Source organism: Mangifera indica, chromosome 17, assembly GCF_011075055.1.
Source record: "Mangifera indica cultivar Alphonso chromosome 17, CATAS_Mindica_2.1, whole genome shotgun sequence".
NCBI classification, from domain to species: domain Eukaryota; kingdom Viridiplantae; phylum Streptophyta; class Magnoliopsida; order Sapindales; family Anacardiaceae; genus Mangifera; species Mangifera indica.
Window position 1 is genome coordinate 1,769,349 of NC_058153.1, and position 17,278 is coordinate 1,786,626.

At 33.0% G+C, this 17,278-nt stretch overlaps 2 protein-coding genes across 3 annotated transcripts; one reads left to right on the top strand and one right to left on the bottom strand.

The window, feature by feature from the left end:
- Positions 1-609: 609 nt before the first annotated feature.
- Positions 610-7,358, bottom strand: LOC123200935. Of its 2 annotated transcripts, XM_044616323.1 has the most exons (10): positions 7,180-7,356; positions 6,609-6,769; positions 6,313-6,444; positions 6,167-6,217; positions 5,302-5,398; positions 4,945-4,991; positions 4,034-4,250; positions 1,432-1,561; positions 1,247-1,289; positions 610-771 (listed from the first exon to the last, which is right to left on the bottom strand). In XM_044616323.1, the coding sequence occupies exons 1-10, from the start codon at positions 7,232-7,234 to the stop codon at positions 691-693; spliced, it is 1,014 nt and encodes a 337-aa protein (XP_044472258.1). In that variant the 5' UTR covers positions 7,235-7,356; the 3' UTR covers positions 610-690. The 2 variants fall into 2 exon arrangements, with proteins under 2 accessions (XP_044472258.1, XP_044472259.1); XM_044616324.1 differs by lacking the exon at positions 6,313-6,444 and having other exon boundaries at positions 7,180-7,358.
- Positions 7,359-11,443: 4,085 nt separating this feature from the next.
- On the top strand, positions 11,444-16,821 carry LOC123200650 (protein EARLY FLOWERING 3-like). The gene is made up of 4 exons (XM_044615956.1): positions 11,444-11,905; positions 12,296-13,173; positions 15,263-15,314; positions 15,431-16,821. Exons 1-4 carry the CDS (start codon positions 11,711-11,713, stop codon positions 16,448-16,450), a joined length of 2,145 nt encoding a protein of 714 aa, XP_044471891.1. The 5' UTR covers positions 11,444-11,710; the 3' UTR covers positions 16,451-16,821.
- The last annotated feature ends 457 nt before the right edge of the window (positions 16,822-17,278 follow it).

The following is a 17,278-nucleotide window of genomic DNA, read 5'->3' on the forward strand; positions in this document are numbered from 1 at the left end:
GAACTCAAGTTTAGCTTTACTAAAGCGAACTGTACTTGAGCTTAAACGAATTCGAGTTTGACTTAGTTTGAATCCAACCCTGGATTGAGTAATAATTAGAGGATACGGTGAAGGCCTGCCTACTCTAATTTAAATGGGAAGAGCCATGGGCAGGGAGTCTAGGATTGGTAGATGTGGGTTTTACATCTTCACTTGCAACGGTCAAAGATGACTCATTCTTAAACCTTGGGGACCAACAGTATCAAATTAGTAGTAGCTTCAAAAAGTTAAAAATTGTATATTATTTTTGGTTCATATAACCAAAAATAATATGGTGACTTGATTATTTCGCGCCAGATAACGAGGATAGACTTTGCAAGACTTCATATTACTAAGACAGTACTACCTAATAATATTTTCAAAATGAACAAATAAGATAAAACCATTGAAAAGCAGACTAATTAGCAGACGATTGTTTATGGCAGCAAGGCTTGATGATTTTGAGTAAATTTTGGCGTTTGACCGTGCTACTGCTACCACAGCAGCAACACAATTTGGAAGACAAAAACAGACCCCAGTGAAGGATTACAGCATCAAACATCGATAAATCAAATCTGGACATCAATAATATCGGAGCAGCGAAAGCGATTATTATTATTATTATTATTATTAAGATGGAGTTTGAAAACAAGCACTAACCACAAATGCTCCTTAGTAATATATTTCCGACATCCTGCCCCTTAAAATGGCTTCTGCTTTCCTCACCTGCTTCACTGGTCCTATGATGAATACCTACAAGAAAATCATAATTCACCCGGTAAATAATTAAAACATATATGCTGTTCTTCATCTGTGAATGCTCTTTTTTCCTACAGATATATGAACTACGGACTTCATCGAGTCCAAAATCCAAGCAGAGAAGCTTTTTAATTCTAGAACCATGTAAGAAAATCAATACATGGATGTCATGGATTATTCGAAATGCTTCTAATCCTAATATATACATCAGCTGCTATGGATAATTCTGCTATGAAAAGAGAATGGAGAATACTTTTAGCTCAGTAACAAACTATCCCATTAAAAAGTGTAGCATGCTCATGTTTTCCTTGTACACATATGCCTATTAAAGAGGTCAACCATATTGCCATGTCATAATTTAGATGCTTCAATCCTAAATAAACAGCAGCCACACATGGAGATTGGTATCCAGCATAAGTAAAATACAAAGGAGCAGCTGTAAAATTATTCAGAAGATTTGCAGACTAACCTTGTCAGGTGGACCCTTAGCACCTCCAATGAGAATTTCCGCCCTGCAAAAGAATGAGTTTAAAATAAAGAATTGGGTAACCATACTGGTGTTTCCACACAAAAGAGAAAAAAATGCATCAAGTGCATAATGCATATACAAATCCAAAAATAATAATAACACAGAGAGAGAGAGAGGAGATATACTCGCAAGATTTCTTTATTGCCAAAATAGAGGATCCTCTTCTTCCAATAATAAGTCCCATTTTTCCAGGCGGAACGTCAAGAATTGACAGGATTTCTTCCTCAGGAGCATCTCCCTCCACTATCAGGTTATCTACATAGATAAACCACACATCTATATCAGCATCCTTGAAATCCCAATAACACTAAAGTTGCATGACTAAGGAAAAGGCAAATTTGAACTCATTTGTCCTTTATATCTTGTATTATTAATAAACAACACATATGTTAGGCCCCTATCATAGATGGAGATTAGGATGAATAAGGGTAATTTAAGAATTACCCAAATCGGATTACAATTAGAATTATCAATTTGATTGTGATTATGATAAGACTGGATTAACATTAGCATTACCAAATTAAATTAGGGCTTAGAAAAATTAGAGGAACAGGCCACCTAAACTTGGATGGTTTAGATGGAAATACAGTGAGTTTGTATGTTGGTTAATAGCAACCAAGGATCTTGGTTGTATAAGGAGTAGTGTTAGGATCCCAAGTGCAAGGTATGGGACTTGGATCCCACATTGGAAAGTATGGACAACTAGTGTGGGGTTTATATGGTCTTCGGCTCTCTCATCTCAATAACTAACTTTTGAAGTGTGGTTCTCTTAAGATTCGTATCATTTGATATCAAAGTCATCACCATGTCTCTCAGTTGCAATCGTGCGGCGCAGGTGGTGACGTCGACATTGCAGTGTTTCCTAGGGGCTAGTAGGGAGCTAGCGCACAACCAACCCGCGTGGGCGCCGGGGTTGCGGAGCGTGATGGTATGTTAGGATCCCAAGTGCAAAGTATGAGATTTGGATCCCACATTGGAAAGTATGAGCAACTAGTGTAGGGTTTATATGACCTTGGGCTTTTCCATCTCAATAGCTAACTTTTGAGGTGTAATTCTCCTAAGATTCGTATCAGGTAGCAACTTCATCCCAATAAATTGTAGCATTACACTGAACTTCATATTATATTGTTGTATTTTTATCATCGATCAATAAATCTCCTCTCACTATTTTACCACTTCATTCAATAATTCTGCCTTACAATTAGAGTATAACAAGTGGTATTAGAGCCAAGATCGATTATTTCTTTCTAACCAATGGTAAAATACATGAACAGAGAGTCAAGTAGGGACATTAGGGAAGGAAGTAAAAGTAATAATTGATATGTGGGAGAAACTTACCCAAAAAAAAAAAAAATTGATCTGTGGGCTAAGGCCACAACAAACAATTTTAAGTAATTGACAAAAGTTATCTGATATTGCAACAATCAGAGAAATGTTAATCACATTGAATGAAAAGTGGTTGAAGCTTACACAAATCAGCAGGGGACAAGTGGTTGCATGTCTCAAGTACAACATTTTGTTACAGAAGTGTTGGAAAGACTAGAAGATCACTATTTGTTAGGGATTTAAGATCTCTACCACTCTTTATGAAAAATTTAGGATCCCTATTATTAGAAATTTAGAATCCTTAATTGTTTATTATTTGAGGCAACATTATGATGGTGTTTCCTAGTATTTTTATATTTACTTTTATTATTAAGAAATTCTAGTCATTATCAAGTTTTATGTTTGGAATATTTACTTTTCTTGTTAGGGAATCCTAGTGATTAGAAAGACATGGACCTTTATTAAAACTTTAACTTTCCTAGACATAAAATACTCCTAAACTCAACTAGGATTAGATACCTTTTTAAATACTTCCCATAAAGAATAGGAATAAAAATCCAGGTGAAATAGGAAGTCTTTATCAAAAACCGAATCTCCCTTAATACCAAATCAAGCCTTTCTCAAGTGATGTTGGTTGGGTGATTGGGCTTCTATATTCGGACTCTTCACTTTCTCATTTTTCACCCATCCTCCCTCTTGCCTTAGATCTTCCATCGGTTGCTTAAAACTTAGTCCTCCATTATAATCCTAATCCATTCCCAGCATAATCATAATCAAATCAATAATCCTAATCCTAATCCATTTAATAACTCAAAAGTTAAATAACACTAGTGGTTGGTTCGACAAAAGTGAAGTTTTTTCTATTGGTTGCTTAACACTTAGTCCTCCATTATAATCCTAATCCAATCCTAGCATAATCATAATCAAACTGATAATCCTAATTCTAATCCATTAATTACTCAAAAGTTAAACAACACAACTGGTTGGTTCAACAAAAGCAAAATTTTTTCCATGTTGTGAAGTTAAACATGAAAATTATGGCTCATGAAAACGAGACATTATATCTAATTACTATTTTACCTTTCATATTAATAATTAAAATTACAATTAAATAAATAAGTTATGTAGAGAAAAAGCACAAGGCTTCTTTCTCAGTTTCTCTGGGTCCTATCTCCAACAATTTGGCAAAAACTCAACATGACCGTTTAGAGGAAAGTTCACACAATATGGTGGACATACAAAGCCCATTGAATTGAAATTCTCATAACCAAGGAACAATATACAAACAAGAAAGAATAATTTCGTACGATATACAAAAAAGAAAAAAAAAACAATTTCAAACAATATACAAACAAGAAAAGTATAATTTGCAACAGTACAGCAATTCCAAAAAAAAGAAACCTGGAATTGGTGGGAGTGATGGCCAATCAGCATAGTCATTATCATTGATACAGAAACATCGGCAATAAAGTGCACCACGAACACCAAGATACCATAAGGATCGTTCATTCAGTTTCTTCATCATATTGTGATAGATGTAAGGTAAAAAGCGGACATCATCAGCAGCTGCTCGGACCATCAGTTCAGTTAGTGGTCGGTAAGTCCAAAACTTAGGGTCCTGTACATGACAGTTCATCTCATAAGACACTAGTCTGAAGAGGCAATTATGCAGATGAAACAAAAATGTATTGGCAATAAATGTTGCACTAATTTTAATGAAAATTCTTGGTATGCTTTTGTTTCAAGTTTGTAGGTTATAATTTCCTACCTCATTGTTTGGTACACTACATCACTTTATCAACCTTAACAATTTGAAGCAAATTAGTTACTCTCCCATCATAAATTATAATATAGTGATCCAATACTATTCTTTATCATACATCTCAAAGATCCTAAAGTTATCAGCAGCTAAAACATATACAATATTTTACATAGCATACAAGGATCTTGTATCTCTAGTCTATTCACTATATGAAATTTAAGTTAATTGGAACTTCAAATAAGAAGTCTTTCCTAAGAGAAAATAAGAAGTCAGCAGCTAGAACATATACAATCTTTTACATAGCATACAGGGATCTTGCATCTTTAGTCTATTCACTATATGACATTTGTTTTTCCCGCATAGGAACCATTTCCTGCATTGTGAAATCTAGGTTGAGATTTTTCCAACAACACAACTTGGCAACCAAAAAGGCAAACTTTAAAAGAGTTTATAAGAATGAAATGAAGCCAATGAAAGACAACTTTAAATTCCATAAGTATAAACTACCATAAAACTAAAATTCACAGTGAATAAAGACCTCTAAACTAACCTGCCTAAGGAGGACGCGAACCTCTTCCTTCTCCTGATAAGATATGCCTGAAATGAAGTCCTCAAAGTTATTGAAAAAGCAATAAATTCAGCAAGTTGAAGCAGAAAATTTAATTCTGAACCAAAGACACATATTTTATAATGATGACCTGCTTTAATCAATAAAAGGTATCAAGGTAGCTAATTAGCCATCAGAAGCAATTTACAAGAGCATTAAAAAAATTCTTAAGTAAGCATCAAATGCATTCATGAAAACACTTAAGTAAACATACATTAAGGACACAATTTTACAAACAAAAAAAAGTCTTTTTACATGAAACAACTAAATATTAAATGGATACCACGACATATAAAATACCGCAATAGCGTGGATCTGCGAGGAGGCCAACAAATGATATGTAGTCATCTGGTGATCTTTTTCGTCCTTCTTGCTCTTCTATTAGAGAATACGCAATCTGCCAGCCCAAAAAGACAACAGGAAAAACCAACTTCTTAAAATTCTCTTGAGTGTGTTAAGTCAATAGGAAAAGGATGGCTTCAACAACACATTTATTTGCATAAGTACAAACTTGAATTTCTCATGAAAAGTAGTCAAAATGGAAGACTCATGGACAAGTGATCTAAAAAAGTTCAAGCCAATTTAAGCAATTCATACGGCCAACTCAGACAAAGCAGGTTAATATGAGGGCAAGCTGGCTAGTATTACAACAGAGAAACATCAGCCTCCTATGATTCTTTTTTAATTCTTCCTTAAGTATTTCTCTAAAAAATCACAGAGGACCATAGTCTAATCATATCTTAAAAGTTTCCAAATTACTGCAAGTCTAGTAGCATACTGCAGACTAAGAATGCTAAATCATCAATCTTAAACAGACAGAGGAAAGGGACTATTATCAGGGAAAAAGAGACTTAAAGCCAAACATGAGAAATTATAAATTTATTTCTCCAAATGTAAAGAGAAAAAAGTATGGCAATGCCATAGACTGAGGAATTGAAAAAAAGCAAGAGGTTGAACCGGCCCCATGAATCAAGTTCAGTACAAACATTGCCATACGCAAACCAAAAGAACAAATTTTAACATACTTTAGATTCATATGCTCTCTTATCCCTCATGTCAATTGTCACAAACAAAAAATTAAACTATGACATCTTTTGATTGTCCAAATCACAAAATGCATATAAAATTGCACAATAAGTTTCAACAAGTCATTAATAATGCTTACCTGAGTATCCACAACATTGTGCAACTTAATGCCGAACTGAAAATTTAATGCCTACAAAATAAACATAAAGTTAACAATAGCAATAATATTAAGAAACTCATACCAAACATACCATGATGCAAAGGAAAAAAAAATCAATTAGAGACCTCACTATCTCGTTTGCAATCGTGAATAACTTTTGTGATGTAACTAGACTCAAGTGCAGGCTTACAGGCATTGATAAGTGTCTTTCCACCCTGAATAGCATCAACTAGATATATAGCATCTGGAAATGCAAGCTGCCAAAAAGCACAAAACCTAAGACAACAATTGACTCTCATATATAATCCACAAGCACAATAATGAAGGATTTTCTTTCCAAGCAAAACGACAAATGAGCATATAATATTTAACAAGAATGGCTCAATAATTTGGATTAAATAGGGGTGAAAATACAGTATACCTGCATGATACAAAGCCTTCCAGTTCGACATAGGTCAACTCCCTCACAGTCAAAACCAATGATCAATTGCCTCTCAGCTAATGGTTCGAGGAATTCAGATGGAAGTTGAGAAGCATTGGTCACAATATGGATTGGAACCAATGAATCTATTGGCTTTCCACCTGCAGCAAAAATGAGGAAAAAAATAATGAAAATGGTATAAATTGTCTTGAAAGTGACAAAAACGTTCCAAAAATAATTGAGATGGTTTATTCCTAAAACAAAGTCGGAAGAAAATAATACAGACAATTGACTTAGTTTCACTACATAAAACATCTGTATACACCTAAGAACTCAAATTAGTTGAATATCTTTTAATCGAATTTTATTTAATTTTCTTTTCTTTTCCTATATATTCTCATTAACCAAACAAAACTTAAGATACAGACAGGAAAGAAGAATCTAACAACAGCAGCGGGTAATCCGCAGATAAGGACACAAAGCTTGATTTTAGGGTAAACTTAATTAAAAATTATAAAATAAACTTTGGATTGAATTAAAAGCGAATAAGATTGCAGGAATAATAGATTACCAGGGTCTGAAGAGAGAGGAATGTGTGTGTGATGAGAAGAAGAAGACGAGGCCATGTCATTGGGACCATCCAACCAGATCAAATAAAATTTTCTCTGTATTCTGACCTAATAGGGTTTATATTGAGATTTTAATTTTCCTGGAAATCATTCTTAGAAACTTTTTTTATAAATAGTAGTTGGTTGTGAATGAGCCAATGAGGTACTAGGGGTGTAATTATGGAGGTAAGCCTGTTCGCGACTCGGCTTGTGTTGAGCCGGAGGAAACTCGACCAATATAAGTCAGATCGGATGGGTTCATAAATTTACGATTTAATTTAAATAAAATTTTAAATTTTTAAATTTTATTTTTATATTTTTAAAATCTTACTCATTTTATTTTGAATACAAAATAATTAATTAATTTATAATTTATAAGATTGAAATGTAATAATTTTTAATTTTTGAGTCAATAATCATGTCTCTAGCTCGGGTTAAACATTATTCAAATTAATTATATTTGTATATTGATATACTATTAAAAATATAATGAAATCTATTTTAATAATAACTAATTCAAATTTGATTTAAAAATTTATATTTAAATTATTTAATTTTTAAATAATAGTAAATTTTTATCGATTATTTGTACATTTAAAATTTATAAACAAAGTTTTAGGTTCCGCGATATAATATTTGAATTTTTTTAAAAAAAAATTGTATTTTATTTAAACTAAATTCTGAACTAGCAAATTTACCAAATTGACCGGCCAATCCCGAGTTGGTTTGCGCCAGTTACCTTTTTGCCACATTATGTAGTCATGACATATTATTGATGACATGTTAGATCATCATTTATATGTGGCTCAAATGCACCGGTGCGAGTAGGGTTGGACTCGAACCGACTCAGCTTGAACTCAACCTCTACTTGAACAAGCCCAAAATAAGCTAGCCTTGGTCAAGCTTGAGCTCGAACTACTCGCCAAATTTTTCAATTAAAAATTTTGATACAAAACGATGTCATTTTTATCAATATTTATTAAAACGACGTCATTTTTATCAATATGTATTAAAACGAAGTCATTTTAATAACGAAAAACGAGTCAAATTTGAGCTCGAACTTAAACTCAACTATATGTGAATCGAACCGAATTCGAGTTTGGCTCAGTTCGAATCCAACCCTAGGTGCGACAAGCTACGAGATGATCATTTTGGAAATTTAATTTATAATTTAGACAAAAAAACATTTTACTTTAGAATTAGAGTTTACCTAATTCAAAAATTTATTCAGCATTAAAATGATAATTTTTTGAGATAATAAACATATAAAATAAAATTATATATATAAATAAATTATATAAACTTATATATAAGTTTGTAATTGAATTATATAATTATTTATTTTTTCACTTTAAAATCACCAAATTATATATTATTATATCAGATTGTATGAATGTATTTTTACAATTTATTTATACATATATTATTCCTCTAAACAAACACGTGATTTGGTGAATTTAGTTTTACTTGTTTTAGTTTAAAATATTTACCCAAAAGGAGTTGTAAGGGAAGCAACACTCGCGTCTAGGAGTGGATACGAATCGAACTAAATCTAAATACTTTTTTATTCGAGTTTGATTCGAATAAAAAATGATTCGGCTTAAGTTTGACTTGAATTTGTTGGGTGGTTCGAGTTCAATTCTAATGAAAATAATTCAATTTAAGTTTGATTCGAATAAAAATGATTCTGTTTGAATTTGACTTAAATTTATAGTTTAAATTTATAACTCAAATATGTGACATAGATTCATGGTTCGAATTCATAATTCGTTGACAAAACGACGTTATTTAACATAAGTTAAATCAAACCACAAGCTAAGTTCGAACTAACTCTAGTTATCTAACTAGCTCACCAGTCAAACTGAATTAAACTCGCTCTTACTAAAATTTGGTTCGGTTTTAAAACAAGTATAATCTCCTAACTCAAACACAAATTTAAATTTAAATTAAATTAAATCAAATCAACTTTTAAGTCTGAACCAACTTGATTCAGGTTCAACATTACTCACGTCAGTTACAAAGAATTAAAGTGGATGCTATTATGCTTTGTCTAAAAATCTTGTCAAAGATAGTTTAAAATTACAAATAAAACAACATTTACTCACATAATAACATATAATTATTTATGCATAAAATTATATAAATTGTTCGTGTATATAATTTTATTGAATATTAAATAATTTGTTTGTTTTCGTATATATTTGAGTGGTTTACATTCTCCAACCCAAGTTTTGGTATAAAAACCATTTTTTACCTTTATATGACATTGGTGTGAGTTTCTGTCCATTGGGTCTAAGGCTAGACCCGAATTGAGTAGGTTTAGCCCAATTTGACTAAGTTTGAATTTGCTTACTTTAAATATGAATCAAATTCGAGTTAAAAAGTTTGACTCATTTTAAAACCAAGCTAAACTGGAGTTATAGAAAATTCAACTTACAAGCTTGATAGATGGCTCAATTCAGTTCAAACTTTGCTTGTGGTTTAATTTGAATTATGTTAAATAATTATTAAACGACATCGTTTTGTCAATGAGTCATAAATTTAAATCAAAAATTTGAGGAATAAATTCAAGTCAAACTTGAACCAAATCATTTTCATTCGAACTATTCTTAATGTTGGCACAACAAATCTGAATCAAGCTATTTTTAATTTGAATTAAACTTGAGCCAAGGATTTGTGGTAACGTAAATTAATGTATGCTTCATTTTTTAAAACTAGTGGCTAATACCTTCATTGGTTTGTTTTTATAATATTACAACACTCATATTCCAATGAATTGGATAGAATACAACTAATATATTACAAATTATAAAGACTATAACATATATTCAAACCACATGTGATGAGTAAGACAATTTTCATAATAAGAAAAGAGAAAAATCTAATTATCCCTCAAAAGTTTTAAAAATTACAATTATATCCTAAAATATTATTGATAAATCAATCCAAAAAGTGATGTCATTATAATATTCAAAACCTTGGGAGTGACGAGATGAGAACGTGGCAGTGGTAAAGAATTAGAATTTTTAAATATTATTAAACTCTCGTGTTTAAAATATATGGATTTAATATATAAAAAATTACTTTTTATTTTTTTTCATAAAGTATAAATAGTGAAGAATATTATTTTGACTTCAAATCATTTTTTAATTAAAATTTTATTTTGAATGAAAAAAATATTATTTATACCGGATTTTAAGTCGGTCCTTAAGTGGTAAAATATAATAAAGTTAAATTTTGACAAAATTTTCCCATTAAATTATATTAAATGGATGATTGTTACATGTAGTTAAAATGCAAGTTAAGATTAAGCTTTAAATTAATAATTGAAATAAATTATATAATGGAAATAATTAATAGTAAATATAAAATATTATAAGAGCAATTTTATATATATATACATAATTAAGATATATAAATGATATATTATCATATAATTGAGTATTATTTTATCTTTAATTTAAAATTATCTAATTATATAATAATATATCATCTATGTAATTAAATTATGTATAAAAAATATGTATATATAGTTTTATTATTTTTATAATAGGATGGATTGATTTATGTCTAACTTTTTGTTAGCACAAATTAAATATCGAAAATATGGTTATTACTCTAAGATGGCAACATGAATGGTAGGGTTGAGTACTTTAAACTGTATCCTTGTTTCGGTTCCATCCTGATAGAAAAAAACCTTTTTTCATTCTTGCTTCGTCTTTGATACAAGAATGATAAAAAATATTCACTCCCCTTCACTAGAATTTTCTCTTTCATTCCTTTTCCATTATCACGAGAGAATTCTCATTTCTTCCACTCTCATTGCTATTAAGGGTATTTTAATAGTTTTAAAATTTTAATATTAAAAAAATTATAAAATATGTTTAAAAAAAAAGATAAATTGGATATTATCCCTATCTATGTATTTATCAAAAAATTTTGTCTTCGTTCAACAAAGATAAAATAGGACCTATTTTGATGAACTAAATTGTCATTATCGTATAACATATGATAGAATGAAAACGAAAATTAATTCTTATTCTTTGAAAATTTAAAATTAATAAATAGAAAATAATTATTTTACATAAATCCTGCAAAAATAAAAGATAATAAAAAGTTTAATCACTCCTCCAAGCCGAGTCTAAGCCAAGTAAGAAATTAAAAAAAAAAAAAAAAAGGAACAAAGTTTAACAGCAAATCCAGATCGTATCTTTTAGTGCCGAGAATAAGACTGTATTGGCTTCTAGGTCTTTATAAAAGGTCCCACCTACCCAGCACTTTTCACTTTCCCTTTTCTCTTAGGCCGATGACCTTCTGAACCCTCCATGGACCAAACCTCTTTTTTTCCCAATTTGAATCTGTTCTATTCACCCATCAATTTCACCTCATTTGATCAATTTTTAGGTCTTCTGGTTAATGGGATTTGTTGGTGAATTTATTGTGAAATCGAATTGGTGTTGTAGTTGTTGGGGTTAGTCAATTTGAGAGACGGAAATGAAGAGAGGGAAAGACGATGATAATAAGGTCATGGGTCCAATGTTCCCTAGGCTTCATGTTAATGATGCTGAGAAAGGAGGACCTAGAGCACCGCCCAGGAACAAGATGGCCCTTTATGAGCAGCTCAGTATTCCTTCTCAGAGGTTCAATTATAGCAATAGCAACTTGGTTCCTCCAGTTTCCTCAAGCCTGGTAACTTTCAATCTTTATGTTTCATTTATTCTTTGTGGTTGAAAGTATTCTGATGTTTAACTTTTTAGAGTAAGATGTCGGTTCATCGAGGATTTGCTATTTTTCTGGCACATACATCATCATTTAGTTCTTGCTATTTTTGATTAAGTAGGAGACTATGTACTGTTATATTGACTTGATTGAATTTTGGTTCAAGAGAGATATATGTTTAATTTGTAATGGTAGTTAATGTGTTTATTGGATTCATTTTCTGGAGATTGGTTATCTGATGATGGATTCTGTGTTATGGGCTGTGAGCATCTGGCCGGCCTTTTATGCACGAGGGATCAGTTCCTGTGTAGTTCTATAAAGGGTAACCAGCTAAATTTGACGATCAACTCAACATTGCAGGGGAGTGGTCGTGAAAGAAATTTACTTTTCCCTCTTCCTGTGCAACCTTCAACACCCTCTCATGTGGCTGAGAAGTTTCATGGATGTCAACCTGCTGGAACAACTTTGAACACTCACTTACCACAGCATCAGAAAAGAAAGAAGGTTAGCAATGATGATGATTTTGCAGTTCCTGTATATGTTCCCTCCGATATAGATCAATGCCCTAGTAAAACCCAAAATGAGATTCCAAAGGAAAAAGTCTCTGCCTTAAGCCAAACTTATCCTGGTCATTCAACGAATTTGCAAAATGGTTGTGATAAGGATGCAAAAAGAAGTAGCGCCTTTGGTCCCAAATCAAGAAATGAGACTAGACACCTAGGTGAAGAGAACCCCAAAATTTGCATCCTGATTAGAGACCATGCGGTAAAACCTTTGGCAGATTTATCAACCAGAGATAAGGTTGATGGACCTGCGAAAGAAGCTAGCGCATTACCGATCCAAAAGTATGTAGATTTCCTCGGATCTAATCTAGGCAGATTAAATGATAGTTTTACTTCATTACAACATGAACCTAGAGTTGGGTTGCAAGAAAATGACCATGGACATTGTGATGGCGATGAGTCTGGGAGGGATGTTGAGAAGGAAATCGTTCCTCAGACAAGAAGTGGTGCCTGTACAAGGGAAGAACATAGTAGTCCCGATGAGCCTGCTGTTGACAACGATCATCATGGAACCAATACTTGTGGGTCACTACAGTTAAGAAATGGAGAAAAAAGCGATGATCTCTCAGGGACCTCCATGCTTGATTGTATATCAGGCTCAGATATCTCTCCTGATGATGTTGTAGGAATGATAGGTCAAAAACATTTCTGGAAAGCTAGAAAAGCTATCGTCAAGTAAGTCTTCGTGCTCATTATTAGCTTCTCAAATCTGTTTTATCTCACTGCCCTTAGATTGGGGGTTGAAACATGTACTATGGACATACTGAATTAACTATGTTGTATAAATAATTGCATTCTAAAGGGCTTTGTTCTTAGAGTCCGGTATTTTATTGCACAATGTGATATTTATGAAAGAGTTCTTTTAATGGAAGGGTAGATGCATTCCATATAAATCTAATTGGGTACAATAGTTTATTTCAATGAGGACATAAATGGATTGTCATTTTGTGTACAAATTACAAATTTGACAACTGAACTATGTCATTCTCATAGTCTTTCCTGCTATTGTAGAGTTTTTGGCTATCTTGTTATACTCTCGGTTATTTTTGTGAAGAAAAATTAAGTGCTCCTGTTAGATATTGTGAATGATATTATGATTTGCTGTGCTTATCATTGATCACCCATCATTTTAAGAAATATTCAGAAGAAACTTTGATTGTCTGCTTTGTTTGTCTAATTGATGAACTTTGATATATGTTAATTTTTTATCTGGAAAGGAGAAGCAGTTATTGTACTATAATCTAAGAAAATATTTTATCAGGCTACTACATTAGACAATTCTTATATACTGAATATAGTGTGGTAGGCTGCTACTGTTATCTATCGCCGTTTATTATTATTTCTTCTTAATTTCTTCTAACAGTAAAGCTACTAATGATTTTGATGGCAAAATAGAATAATAACACAAGGAATTAAATAGATTTTTTTTTTTGTTTGCTGAGTTGAATTTGAGGGATGGAGAATTTATAGTATGGAGTCCTGGAGTTCCTCTTAAAAAGCCCTAGATAACATTTTAATGGTGGATCATCTTACAGCAGGGAAATGGACAATTCTAATCAAGGTATGCAAGGTGACCCCCGAGACAGCAGATCATTCAGTTTACTGTTTTGTCTTGCATCTGCTTATGGGGCATATTCCTGTCTCGGTGTGGTGTTGCTTTTTTCCCTGCAACATCCTGGGAGTTTATATATTCACAGCTTTTGTTTGCCTGGAGCAGGAGGATAATCCCTTGTAAATTTGGGTGGTTTTCAGAATAGAAAACATGGGAGGATATTTGACAGTGAGAAATTTTTTGGTGGATGGTGGCAAAAAGAATACTGTTCTCATGTAGTGTATTGTTTTTTATGTTAGACAATTTTGGTGAGGTAGTGACTCATAATCTTTGCTGTCGTTTAGCTTCTGATATTTACCAGTCATTTACATTTTGTATGTGCTATACACTGCTATTATTTCTTGTAGGAATTTGTGTTTCATCCATGCAATAAAGTAAGAGATGCAATGTACATATTGTAAACTATAAATCTTTATTTGTATCTAATTTATGATCCTTTCTGTATCAAGGTAGTGTCTTTTTATTTACAGTTGATTGTACAATTTTTAGTTTCTAATAAATTTCCATTACCATGATGGTAATATTTACAAGTTTTGATTTAGAAGTTATTGTTTGCGATAGAAATTGCTCTTTGTTATCTTTCCATTTGATATTATTGAATTGGTGATATTGTTTGAAAGTGTTTGTAAGCATTCATGTTGAAACCTTGCAAAAGTGTGAGGGTGGTAGCGTTTAGTTGTTTTATTTCTTCAATGTATATTTGGCATGCTATGCCTGGGATATTTTCTAGTTATGGTTGGTAGAATCATATTTTGTAACTTTGAAAGGATTGACACAGACTGTAGTGGTTACATAGAGCTATAGCTTACACAAGAAGATGGGTTAGGGCAGTTGTACCCCAGTAGTCCCGATTGTATGTACCCAAAGTATGATTGTGGGTGAGGGTGTAAGAACTTATACATTTAATGAAAGTTTGTTAGGGAAATTTAAGCATTCAGGTTGATTGAGTAAACCACTTTGCTCTGCCATCTATGCTGGGAGTTTGGTGTGTAAACCAAACTTTTCAAAATGATGTTTTCTAAAGTCATGACTGCACAATAATTTCTGCTTTATCTTGTTACTGCTTCTCTTCCTGGGTAGCCTTTATTAAAGATTCTTTTTATTATTTCTGTGCAATATTATTTTTTATTAAATTCATGATATTCTCTACAGTCAACAAAGAGTGTTTGCTGTTCAAGTATTTGAGTTGCATAGACTGATTAAGGTGAGTTTAACCTACTTTGTTTAGTACTTGTGCCGGTCCCTGTAGGGGATGCTGAAAATTTTGTCCATCGATTTTGTTTTTGGATTGGAATAAACTCAAGTTCTGAATTCAAACAGGTCCAACAACTGATTGCTGGATCACCACACCTATTGCTTGAGGACAGTGCCTATCTTGGCAAACCTTCTTTGAATGCTTCTCCAGCAAAGAAACTACTGCCGGAGTATGCTGTAAAACCACTGCCACATATACCTAAGCGTAAAGATGATTCGGAGAAGCCTAACCATAAGATGGAATGTTCTGCTGAAAATGCTGTTGGGAAGACATCACTTTCTTCTGTGAAAAATGGAAGTCAGCCTTCACATTATGGCCCTTACCTTGCAAACCCAGCATCAACACCCATGGCTGCTGATTCCAGAATGGGCCCTTGGTGTTTTCATCAATCACCTGGTCATCAGTGGTTAATTCCTATCATGTCCCCTTCTGAAGGGCTTATATACAAAGCGTATCCTGGTCATGGATTTATGGGAGCAGTTTGTGGGACAGGATGTGGGCCTTTTGGACCAACTCCCCTGACTGGTAACTTTATGAATCCAGTCTTTGGAATGCCATCTCCTCATCCTTATCAAGGAATTGGGGTTATACCCGGTGGTCATCCAGTTGGTCATAGTTACTTCCCTCCTTATGGCATGCCAATAATGAACCCATCTATCTCAGGTTCGGCTACTGAAGCTGCATCTGGTCCACATGATCAAAATGTTCAGTTATCTGGAGAGGGAGCTAAGTCTAACATGCAGCATGAAAGCTCATGTAATGTCCCTGCCCAGAAGACTGGAGTCCTTCCCCAAGTAAAGCAGTTTCAGGCTTCTAAAGATACAGACCTACAAGGAAGTACAGCCAGTAGTCCAGGAGAGAGAATACAAGGTGAAGGGACACGTCAGGCTGTTGAAGCGAGAGATTCACTTCCCGTTTTCAAGAAGGCTCCAGTCATCCGCAAAGGAGTCCTTCAGCCTTTTGATACAGACCAGCCAACCAAGGTGATCAAAGTTGTGCCTCACAATCCTAGATCAGCTACCGAGTCTGCCGCTCGAATTTTTCAGTCCATACAAGAAGAGAGGAAACAGTTTGACTCAATTTAGTTTGCTTATGTTGAACAAACTCTTTACTGGTTAATGACCTGAGACTATCTGAATTGGAATGTTGCCGGGTAATTCCCCTCTGCCTTTTTGGGCATGATATTTTGTTTTTTTGTTTTGAAAATTGTGATATAGTTTATTCACATGTAGATATCTCTAGAATTACAAGAAGTCACTGTAACATGAATATTTGTTCAAATTTGATACCCAGTAGAGGGAGATCTGTAGAGGGTAGGATGTTATTTTACACTCACAAACGTGATAGCCAGTTAATCTGTAACTGCCTGCCACTGCCTCTCTCATGTTGTAGTAGACTGTGTATTATGGCAGCTGTAGAAATTATCATCTATTGATGTTTTCTGCTGTATTATTTAGTTTTTTTTTGTGTTTTTGCTTTATATAATGCCAAATGATGGCTTTGGGTTGAGGTAGTTGTGCTGCTACTCTCATCCTTGTGAAAGCGGGTGTATTCGTTCTGTCCAGAACATATGAAAATGGCTACGAAAATCAAACCGGTTTTTGTTAATGGTGGCTTGGGGTTGGAATGGCAGTATGTATATAAATATTGGAATATATTTACTCTTGAATGATGATCGGTAATTTCTCTGGATATGTGAAGTGTTCCAATTCTTAAATGGTTTTATAATAGAACATAATCTGAAAATTTTGGGTTAATTTTCTCTGAAAACTTAAAAAATAAAACTTTAAGAATTAAAAGTATATCTCGAAATGGGGACAACACAAGAATGGGTGTGTGTGTGTTTAGGAATAAAGGGAATATCTCAAAACGGGGACAACACAAGAATGGGTGTGTGTGTGTTTAAGAATAAA

What these genes read in the sequence shown, in the direction of transcription:
- LOC123200935 (XM_044616323.1), bottom strand. Translation starts at nt 7,234, where the DNA reads ATGGCCTCGTCTTCTTCTTCTCATCACACACACATTCCTCTCTCTTCA. An exon ending in ATCACTCCCACCAATTCCAG is followed by an intron (nt 1,562 to 4,033) that starts GTTTCTTTTTTT and finishes TTATCTATGTAG; the next exon opens with ATAACCTGATAGTGGAGGGA. An exon ending in CTAAGGGTCCACCTGACAAG is followed by an intron (nt 772 to 1,246) that starts GTTAGTCTGCAA and finishes ATTTTCTTGTAG; the next exon opens with GTATTCATCATAGGACCAGT.
- LOC123200650 (XM_044615956.1), top strand. Translation starts at nt 11,711, where the DNA reads ATGAAGAGAGGGAAAGACGATGATAATAAGGTCATGGGTCCAATGTTC. An exon ending in CTCCAGTTTCCTCAAGCCTG is followed by an intron (nt 11,906 to 12,295) that starts GTAACTTTCAAT and finishes TCAACATTGCAG; the next exon opens with GGGAGTGGTCGTGAAAGAAA. An exon ending in AGTTGCATAGACTGATTAAG is followed by an intron (nt 15,315 to 15,430) that starts GTGAGTTTAACC and finishes GAATTCAAACAG; the next exon opens with GTCCAACAACTGATTGCTGG.